General features: G+C 47.0%; 1 protein-coding gene across 1 annotated transcript; it reads right to left on the bottom strand.

Annotated features, from left to right (window-relative positions):
* Window positions 1–2,436: 2,436 nt before the first annotated feature.
* Cfap126 (cilia and flagella associated protein 126) lies at window positions 2,437–5,998 on the bottom strand. Its single transcript, XM_051148261.1, has 5 exons — window positions 5,938–5,998; window positions 4,050–4,112; window positions 3,794–3,874; window positions 3,045–3,221; window positions 2,437–2,697 (listed from the first exon to the last, which is right to left on the bottom strand). The coding sequence occupies exons 1-5, from the start codon at window positions 5,962–5,964 to the stop codon at window positions 2,461–2,463; spliced, it is 585 nt and encodes a 194-aa protein (XP_051004218.1). The 5' UTR covers window positions 5,965–5,998; the 3' UTR covers window positions 2,437–2,460.
* Window positions 5,999–10,965: the final 4,967 nt, after the last annotated feature.

The raw sequence follows: 10,965 nt of genomic DNA, 5'->3' as shown, positions 1-10,965 counted from the left end.
CACCCACACAGTGTGACTGAGAAGAGAGGTGGAGGTGGAGGGGATTGTCCTGCCCAGCTAGAAGGAGATAAAGAGCAACTTGGATCTGTGAAGCTTGTGCTTTGGGAAAAGCAGCTTTGGATGGATGAGAAAGATCAAAAAATTGTATTAAAGTTTCTGTTCTGTTTTTCATTTCTAGTAAAACACATCTTTAATGTCGTGTTTTCTAATCTAAGTTCATGTGCCATCTTTCTTTGGAAACAATTAAAGTACTTCTCATTTTATGTTTGAGTCTTTGAAATCTAGAGATGGTTAGTAGAAAGGATCAAATGTCTGCCTCTTCCTTTGGATCTTGGACATTTACACCCTCCCAGGAGGGAAATAGTTTGCACTACAACTGGCTATTGAAAGAAAATTGAGGTCATCATGCCCAAGTAGTCAATGAGATTTGGTAAAGAAAAGCCCAAGGAGAAGGCAGCTGAGCACACTGAGAGCTTTTGAGGTCTTACTGGGTCACACCCCATCCTGTGGATGACTCACTGTATACTTCATGGTACAGCTCAGCAGATTATTTGTTTAGGGACACCTAGCACCCATGGAGGGGATAGCTCAGGGTTAGTGACCTAAGAGACAGATTTGGGGCAGGGGTTCACTTTATAGACCAGGCTGGCCTCGAACTCACAGAGAGCCACCTGCCTCTGCCTCCCAGAATGCTAGAAACACAGGTGTGTGTGCTACCATACCCTGGATAGTATTTTCTTAAGAAGAAAAAAGTTTATGGAGAAAAAATCCAAGTCTCTAGATGTCTACTTTTGCAGGAATGCCAACTCTGGGACAAGAGATCTATCTTGGGTCTGGAGATTTGGCTCCATGGCAGTATGCACAAGGCTTATGGTTCAGTCCCCAGCACCAAGAAAAACACTGCTTGAAGAGATTGGTCAAAACAGGGGGTTGGGCCGGGTGGTGGTGGCACCACACACCTTTAATCCCAGCTCTCGGGAGGCAGAGGCAGGCGGATCTCTGTGAGTGGGAGGTCAGACTAGTCTACAGAGTGATTCCAAGACAGCCAGGGCTACACACAGAGAAACCATGTCTCGAAAAACTAAAACAAAAAATACAGTGGATTGGAGAACAGTGATTAGCTGATGGCACTTGACTAGGAAGACAACATGAACTCAAGTCCATGTCTGTGGGGATGGGGTGGGTGGGGTGGGGTTGGAGACTGCTTCAGTGGTCTCTTGAAATCTTTAGAGAAAGGGCTTTACCATGTACCCCTGACTAGCCTGGAGCTCTAACCCAGGTTGCCTTCCAGTTGGGGTGATCTTGCTTCTGCCACCCCCATACCTCCCAAGTACATGTTACTACCACCTCCAGCCCACCCCACCCCCCATTTCTATTTCTTAATCCAGGTAGTCTTTGGCCTCAAGCAATGACCGCTTCCGCCTTCTCTCTAGACAAGCCCTGGGAAGTCTTGTGCTAGGCATTGAGCCTAGGAAGCACTGATCCAGGCTTCGCCAAGCACTTAAGTTGCCTCAGACAGGCCTCGAACTGATGGTCTAGCTCTTCAGCCTCCAAGTTGCTAGGCTTACAGAACTGTACCACCACATCTGACTGTGCCTGGAGGTCGTGTAGAGTTCCTCCAGCTCAAACCAGCTTCTAGGTAGTTCTTTGAGTAGGGTGAGTGTTCATGAGGAAGCACTTTGGCTTTAGACTTAGTGAGGACGGATGCGCAGCAGGAGGCAATGGCAAACATTTGGAGGCTGGGAAACGAATGTGGATTTTTTGACTTCAGTCACCATCCAGTGACTGAAGGGTAAGTGTAGAGCACCCTGGCTTCTTTCTTTTTCTATTCATGAGCTGGTCTGTCAAGATAGCTCAGTGAGTACGTGCTCTAGCCACCAAGCCTGAGGACCGGTGTTCGATTCCCCAGGATCCACATGGCACAAGGAGGGAACCAGCTCCCACACACTGTTCTCTGACCTCCACATGCTTGAGGCACACCTACGTATGTACATTAAGTAAATGAGTGAGTGTAATAACAAAAAGTTTTACAAGTTCTACTAGACAACTGTACTTGAGATTTTGAAGACATTAGTTGTATGAAGTTCAGTTCTCTTGAGGGTTTGCCCTTGGGAAGTACAAGCCAGCTTCCTGTTGGTCATTGTGGGAGTGCCACCCACATTTTTTGTTAAGAGTTGCTGTCCTCTTCCCTGTTCTCTTCCCCAGCCTTCTCTCTAATTATGGGTTACAAAAGTCCATCACAGAATGCAGAGAAAACCCAAGTTAATAAAAAATTTAACAGTGTTTATTTGCCCAAATTTGTGTTTACTCCTGGCCCATCATTTCTCTATTCCTCATTTCTGAATACAGGATCTTATTACAGTCAGTCCCTAGGATGTCATCCCTGCATGGCCTCTTGCCCTGCAGAGTGATAGCTCTGCATATCTGGAGCTCAGCTAGACTAGGGCCCGCTTGGTACTCTTAACAAGTGTTTACTGGGCTGGGCTTGCTGACTTCAGGGCTCGCAGGTGGGTTCTTGGGAGAGGTGATTGGAGTTTGGGGACCTGGAGTGTGACCTGCAGAGGGGTGTGGACTTTGAATGTCATCTGAGTCGCTGTGGATAACTGGGGAGCTGGGGATTACGGTTGGACTTGGTGCCTGTTGTACAGTCTTTGTGACTGATTTCTTCTGTTTCTTCTGACAGTCGGGGTCATGGGGCTGTTGGGAGAAGGTGATCATATTCCTGGTTAGGCCCAGGTTTTTCCCAGTCTGCCTCAGAATCCAACTCCCTTTCTTCCTCTACCACTGGCAGAAGGTGGTCAGAGTTGTTTAAGGATGGCTAACTTTAACACACACCCCCCTTGAGGTTATTGTCTACTGGGGTTAGAGTGGGGAACAAGGTGGCTGTGTTTTGTTCCTTCAGACTTTAGAGATTGAACAGCACAAGACAGATTGGTTAGGGGGCCCCTCCCCTTGCTTGAAAGGTGATTGGCAAAAGAGCTTTGAGGTTGAAAAGAAATGGAGACAGTAGGGGTTTGGGTTAGTTACGTGGAAAGGGTGGATACCTTGCCTAAGATTTCAGGACACAGCCCATTACAGGCATTGAGTAGATCAGGATTCTTGTGGATCCAGTTGGTGAGGGAAGTGGCAGCAGCAGTTGTACGGGAGGTCAAGGTCACCCGAGCAGGTGGTATCTTCAGGGGCATTTGCCAAGTGCCCATGAAGGAACCCCAAGGGCTTGCCTAAAGGAAGAATGGATTGCTTACCAGGTCTTCAAGGCTGCTAAGTGTCTGCTTGGCAGAGCTTGCTGGCTTCACGTCCATTATGGTTCTTTGGCAGCTTAGTAATGAGCCACCTGAGAGCGTCATCTCCCCACCCTCCTTTGGTCAGTTATGTTACTGTTTTTAGCCCCATTCCTACCACTGTAAAATTTGCATCCTTAGGCTAAGTGTGATAAAGGAGTCCTGTGCATAAATATCATGGCCTGGAAACACTGTTTATATAGTCATCATTTTCAGGACATGTGCTAAGCACAGTGCTGTCCTGGTGGATGAGCTGGATAGAGAATTGGGGCATCATAGATTGGACTGTGACTTGTAGCTCTATTTTTATCCATCTCTTTTTGTTTTGCTTTGAGAACAGTGCCTTTCTATATAGTCCTGGCTATCATGGAACTAGCTCTGTAGACCAGGCTGACCTCAGACTCGCAGACATCCTCCTGCCTCTACTTCTTGAGTGCTGGGATTAAAGGCATGCACCACCATGCCTGGCTAGCTCTTACCTTTTTGATATGAATGGAGGTGGGGAATCTCACCTTGGAACGCGGCACTGAAGGTAAGAGATGACCTCGATCATCTGCGATGATCTGAGTGTAACCTTCATGGGTGGTAATACTCTGGAGGTGCAAAGAGAAGTGCTTGAAGTGAAAGTAAAAAAAGGGTCTGAGGGGCTTGGAGTAAAGGCATGGGAGGAGAATGTGGGCCACTTGAAGGCTAAAGGAGCTAAGCGACGGGAGAACACGATGCCGATCTCCATAAACTGGCCTTGAAGCGGCACTGAGCTTGGAATACCTTTTTTGTTGGCTTGGCAGGAGACCAGTTCTGCAGGTACGTGGGTAAGAAAGACTTTTCATACTGTGGAGAGAAAGAGGAGAGTTTCTGTGAGGCTCAAAGACGTCTCTGTGAGATGGTGACGCTGTTCTCTACAGTTAGGTGAACTCCTTCTCACTGGGACAAGGGCTATATAGGGAGGAGGCAGGGTGAAGGGTGGTGGGAACTAAGGCCATGGGTTAATGTGCAAAAGGAAAGCAGAAGTGGGCACTACATCCGGGGAGAAAGGGAACCGGCGGGAGGCGAAGAGGAAGGGATTGAGAACAGCATTTGACACTTGTGTATGAAGGTGCCCTGACAAAACCCAGTAGTTTGTGTGCTAACCTAAAAACCATACAGAAAGAAGAAAGCCGATACAAAAGGAGAGGACAGAAAAGAGAGGAAATGGTTCTGGTTTTGCCATGCTGCGAATTGAACCTAAGGTCTGGTGCATGCCAGGCAGGTTGGCTCAAGCTGTGTGCTGGGGGTGCAGCTCTGTGGTAGAGTGCTGCTCTCGCATGTGGGGAGCTCTGGCAGTGTATTTTAGGGAGCTAGTATAAGAGAGGTGTATGTATGGGGGCATAGAATATTTTGTTTTATATTTTACAATTAATTAATTTTATTTGGGGTTTATTGGGTTCCACTGAGCATTGCTAAATTTAATTCCTAATTTTTTCACATAGATGCTAAAACCTTTAAAATTATGTTGTGACTCACTCCATCTGACAGTGCTGGACTAGACCCAGGGTAGGTAACCAAATTTACTTTGCTACCTGCTTTTGGATGGCCAAAGGGCAGAGAATGCCACTTATTTATTTAATTATTTTAGGCTGGATTCCACCCTTCTGCCCCTGTCTCCCTGGCAAGAATGTTTTTTGTTTTGTTTTCTAATAAACATTTGTGTTGCTTTGACAGAAGGTCGTTGGCCACAGTGGCACACACTTGTAAGCCTACCACTTAGCAGGGTGAGGTCGGAGGATTTTAAGTTTGTGGGACAATCTTGGTCAGCTACATAGTAGCAAGATCTTGCCCCCCCCCCCAACACACAGACACAGACAGACAGACAGACAGACAGACAGACACACACACAAGAAAAATGAAAAAAAAAAAAACAAAAAACAAAAAACAAAAATCCTAAACTCTGAATACCATGTGAGGAAAATGTTTTCTCCAAAAGAATTCCAAAATGTGCAGACAAAAAATTTTTTTTTCCTCAGACAGAGTCCTACTATGAGACTCTGGCTGGCCTGGAACTCCCTATGTAGCTCAGGTTAGCCTTGGACTGAGTATGTAGCCAAAGATGCCTTGAACACTTGATCCTCCTCCCTCTGCCTCTCCACTCCTGGGATCACAGCAAAACACCGCTACACCTGCCTCCGTTACTGTATTTCAAGTATTTCCAAAAATAAGAGACAGTGTTCATGTAAATAGATGTGACTTTGTTACTTGACTTACAAGCCTAAAATATTTACAGTGGCCTGTAAAAATAAAACCACTGCCTTCGCCAGGCGTGGTGGTGCACGCCTTTAATCCCAGCACCTGGGAGGCAGAGGCTGGTGGATCACTGTGAGTTCAAGGCCAGCCTGGTCTACAAAGTGAGTCCAGGACAGCCAAGGCTACACAGACCCTGTCTCGGAAAACAAAAACAAAACAAAACAAACAAAAAAAAAAACCCCACTGCCTTCTGGCTTACCCGCCACAAATTTAACTCAGATCCTTTTTACTGTTGCTGAGCCTACCCAACCGTGAGGTAAAACATCATCTGAACCCTCCCAGCATCTGTTTAAGGTCAGAAGCTGATGGAGCGGGTAGGCAAAGGGTAGAGTCAAGAAGGTGAACCCAAATGTGAAGGGTAAAGGGGAGAACTCACCTGGTTGGCACTGTAGTTAGTGGCCATGATCCTGTACTGTTTACTCTTGTTGCCTGGCAACTGCAGAAGGGCAGTCTTCTGGGAGCACTTCCCAACCAGCAGGGGTTGGCTACTCTGTGTAGCTCACACTGCCCCCCTCCTTTCTCTCTGAGACTTAGGTTCATTTTCCTTTCAGAGTGTAAAGGACCAAGCACACTGCAGGGCAGCCAAAGATGCCTTGAGTTTTTCCAAAGCAAATTAGGGATAGCTTTCGTGTGAATAGCTCTTTTCCTGACATAAGCTAACCCTGCTTCAGAATTTTCCGGTTGCCTTTGAATGACATCTTCAACTATTGAGACAAACTTTGGGACCTCAAGAGCTGAGTTTGTGAGGCATTGTGGTAAACGAGCTAACTGTGAAACTAGAAACAGGGCTGAGTCCTTATTCAATGTGGTGCTGTGTGGCCTGAGCCACTGGCTTCCCCTCACTACACACCTATCATCACATACTGTAGAGACGACCTGCTTTGTACAGCGAAGGGAAAAGTAAATGAACTATCTAGATGATGAAAATGCACAGTGGGAACAGGACACTGGCACAACACTGTTCACTGAGTACCAAAGGCACAGTGGGAACGGGACACTGGCACAACACTGTTACTGAGTAACAAAGGCACAGTGCATAGGAAGCAAAAGAAGGAAATATGTGTCTTGTGCTTGGTCCTTACGTGACTCCTGCCTCCTCCATCACTCTGCAGTCACAGAACCCAAGAGCACAGGTTCATAGTGTTGGTAGGATATGGCAAATCAGGGTGTAGGGTGGGAAGCTGAGCAAGGATAATGAAAGTCCGAGATGAAAGCACCAGGTTTGGGAAGATGGAGTGACAGTGCCAGGGCCCTTTTAGCTATAAAACCAAGAAACTCTCCGAAACACATATATTTTTCTGTTTAGCCCATCTACTCATCTACTGGGGTGTTAGAACTAAAGAAGGCTTGCCAGTTAAATAGTCTCAAGTTAAAAAAAAAAAAAAAGCCAGTCATTCAAAGAAACTTCAAAGCCAAAAATGGCTGTGACCCCAGTATTCAGGAAGAGGAGGCAGGAGGATCTCAAGTTCAAGATCAGCCTGGGCTTCATAGTAGGACCCTGTCTCAAAAAAAATGAGGGACTCATGAGGCCTCCCTCCTGGGCAGTTAACAGTTGCTGGGGGAGGGGCTCACAAGGCCCCACCCTTCATGTGGAGCCATTGGCAGTTAATGGTTGCTGGGGAAGGGCAAGACCTGTCTCTTCAGTGTTGTAGCCAGCCTCTGGTAGGTTGTCTATGTTCCTATAAATAGCCTCTCCCTCATTCGAGCAACTCTGAGCTCAACAGGACACACAAACTCACAACCGGGGCATGATGGCGCCTTTAATCCCAGCATTTAAGAGGCAAAGGCAGGTGGAAGTTGAGGCCAGCCAGCTCTACATAGTGAGTCCCAGGCCAGCCAGAGCCGGCGCATAGTGAGACCTTATTCAAGAACCAAAGGAGAACAAAAGTCCTGGTCAAGGTGGGAGGGGCTTGTTGGGGAGCAGAGTGGGTTCACTGGGATCAGAGATGAGAGGGTAAATATGATCAGAACGATGCATGTATGAAAATGTCACAATGAAACCCATTATTACATAATTAATAGATGCTGGTTTAAAGGAAGTGTGGAGGGGAGAAAGAGGAGCTGGAGAGATGGCTCAGTGACTGAGTGTTTGCTGCTCTTCTAGTGGACCCAGGTTCAGTCTCCCAGCACCTATGGCTCACAACCACCTGTAACTACAGCTGTGTGGAATCAGACAGCCTTTCCGGAAACACCTGGCCCAAGCCATACATAGGATAAAAAAGACAAAAATTTAATTTTTTATTAATTTATTCTTGTTACATCTCAATGGTTATCCCATCCCTTGTATCCTCCCATTCTTCCCTCTCTCCCATTTTCCCCTTATTCCCCTCCCCTGTGACTGTTCCTGAGGGGGACCTCCTCCCCCTGTATGTGCTCATAGGGTATCAAGTCTCTTCTTGGATGTTTTTCTTTTTCAAGAAAGCAACCTGCATGTGGTAGCTTATACCTGTGATCCCAGACCTTGGGATGCTGAAGCAGGAGGAGTGCTACAAGTTTGGAGCTAGCTTGGGTTACTTGAGACTCTACCTCCAAAATTCAGAAGACAGATCATTGTTCATTCTTTCTTCCCCTAAAATCTTTATGCCATCCAACATGCCCAGCATAAGAACGCTTTTATCATAGGCTCTGACAGTTAACAGCTGCATGCCATGACATAGAAAGGAGACCCACGTGCTTTGTGCCTGTGACCCTCAATAACTCTCTAGAGTGATGGAAGAGACAGGAGTTATTTTGGGACCAAGGACTGTCTCTGCTCTAGAATATCCATTTTGTCCCCAAGAGGCGAAGTGACAGTTCTGCACCCATGGTTTCCCTGTGAATTTCCGTCAGCATTCCCAGCTGTTAAAGCAGTTTTCCTTGGCTCTGCTGGCAGTGTGGAAACCTGGACCTACCTAAAGACAATCATCATTGTCCATCCTGGAGCCAAATCATTTGGGTGGAGTTCTGTCTGTGCTCGGCATATGAGGGAGGCCTTAGGACAGTTCATCTCCCCAGGCCTTAGCAACCTTGCATGAAAAATACAAACATCTGGTTCTGAGCATTGATTACCTGTAACATAGCTTGGTAGGCTCTTGATGCAAAGAGGCCCAATAATGTCAGCATCCTTATTGGCCTAAGAGTGCTCAGAGGGGTGAATGTGATGGAGCACACGCACCTTTAATCCCAGATTTTGGGAGGCAAGAGTCTGAGGTCAACCTGGTCTACATAGTGAGTTCCAGATCAGCCGTGGCTCCAGTGAGACCCTGTACCAAAGCAAAGAACAACAAAATGAGTACCCAGAGAGACCAACAAGAGACATGTCTCAGAGGGTCAAACAACCCTGACGACCGAGTGTGACCCCAGGACCCACATGAAAAAGCCAGCTGTAGCTATAGTTGTAGTGTCCACATAGATGGATGTGAGAGACAAGCCCCTGCCCCGAAGAGTTTTTCTCCAATTGCTGTATGCTCTGTAGTGTGGGAGTGCAAACACACACACACACACACACACACACACACACACACACACACACACACACACGGTAGGGGAGGGGGCTGTTCTGGTCATGTTAAACAGAAAAGGGTGGGGCACTAGAAAATGACAGGTGTGCTTAATTTACTCCAAGGTAAGAAGCCAAACCTTGGGCCTCCAAAGACAGGGATCGGGGGAGGGGGGTAGAGCATGACCACATGGGGAAATTTACTTTTCTCTGTCAACATCTCCATCTCTTCACCACAGAAATTGATTCTTATTTCTCTTCAGCAAAGTCGTTTGCTCCTAAGCTGAGAAGCACTCCCCAAAGGTAATGTGAGTTGCACTCCGGGAGTCTGACAATGTGATGGGAGGGAAAGGAAGGACAGAGAGGACTCCAGCCAGTGAAAGGGCTGGGATGGGCCTAGGTATAAAGATAAAGATTGGGGGCTGGAGAGATAGCTCAGTGGTTAAGAGCGCCGCCTGCTCTTCTAAAGGTCCTGAGTTCAATTCCCAGCAACCACATTGTGGCTCATAACCATCTGTAATGTGATATGGCGCCCTCTTCTGGCTTGCAGGAGTACATGCAAACAGAGCATTGTATACATAATAATAAATAAATAAATCTTTAAGGATAAAGACAGACGTGTAGAGCCACCTCCTTAAGTGGACTTCTGACCTCATAGCCACACATGATACACACAGACAACAATAATAAATAAAAGGTTTAAAAATAAAATAGTAGAAATATAGCAATGATAAAAATGGAGACTTGCTTGGGAGGCAGAGGCAGGTGGATCGCAGTGAGTTCGAGGCCAGCCTGGTCTACAAAGCAAGTCCAGGACAGTCAAGGTACACAGAGAAACCCTGTCAAGAAAAACCAAACAATAAAAAAGAAAGAAAGAAAGCAATTAAGCTGAGCGTGGTGTTGCACTTGGGAGGCAGAGGCAGGCAGATCTCTGTGATCTGGTCCATAAAATGAATCCAGGACAGCTAGCTCACTCATCTGTGTAGCTGTAGGCTGGAGATGACCTTAAACATGTGATCCTCCTGCCTCCACCTCCTGAGTGCTGGAGGTGTTGAAGTGCATCAGCACACCACACTTGAAACAGGAACTTTTCTTCTGTAACTATGGGATGCTTGTGTTTCACATGGCAGCTCTGCACAGGGGCCCTGCTGATCTTCTCTGTATTGCTCTCAGTGGTATGCTGTGGCTCACACTGTGATCTGAGCACTCAGGCTGTAGCAGGAGCATGCAGCTTCAGCTTTTAATGGAATCCCCTCCCCCACCCCCAGGGGCAAAAATGTGAAGCTAAAAATTCTGAGTAAGCAGTTATTATGAAAGACTTAAGTGTCTATTTCCCCTCTCACCTGAACCATTGGCTCTTGTTATGTCAGTCCTCCAAGATTTCTCCCAAGGAACTCCAGGGCGCTCTGCATGTTAACTCACTGGTCCAGGTGATAAATATGTGCTGGAGTGGAGACCTGGGTTTCATGGATTTCCCCCATAAAAGCTAAAAGCAGTTTGCCACACAATAAGGCCAGAGATGATGCCTGGCTGCAAACAAAGCTTCAGTTCCAACACTCCTCAAGAAGAGTTTAAGAGCTGTATTAATTTTCTTCTCTGAAACTACAGCACCCCCTAGTGGAGATTGTTATTATCGCTCCTTTTGCGCATGCGCGCCCGCGCCCGCGTGCGCGCGCTCTCTCTCTCTCTCTCTCTCTCTCTCTCTCTCTCTCTCTCTCTCTCTCTCTCCTCCTCCTCTCTCTCTCTCTCTCTCTCTCTCTCTCTCTCTCTCTCTCTCTCTCTCCTCTCTCTCTCTCTCTCTCTCCCTCTCTCTCTCTCTCTCTCCCTCTCTCTCTCCTCTCTCTCTCTCTCTCTCTCTCTCCTCTCTCTCTCTCTCTCTCTCTCTCCTCCTCCCTCTCTCTCTCTCTCTCTCTCCTCTTCTCTCTC

Source organism: Acomys russatus, chromosome 6 (genome assembly GCF_903995435.1).
Source record: "Acomys russatus chromosome 6, mAcoRus1.1, whole genome shotgun sequence".
NCBI classification, from domain to species: domain Eukaryota; kingdom Metazoa; phylum Chordata; class Mammalia; order Rodentia; family Muridae; genus Acomys; species Acomys russatus.
Note: the sequence above shows the minus strand (reverse complement) of the source record. Positions and strands in the feature narration are given on the sequence as shown.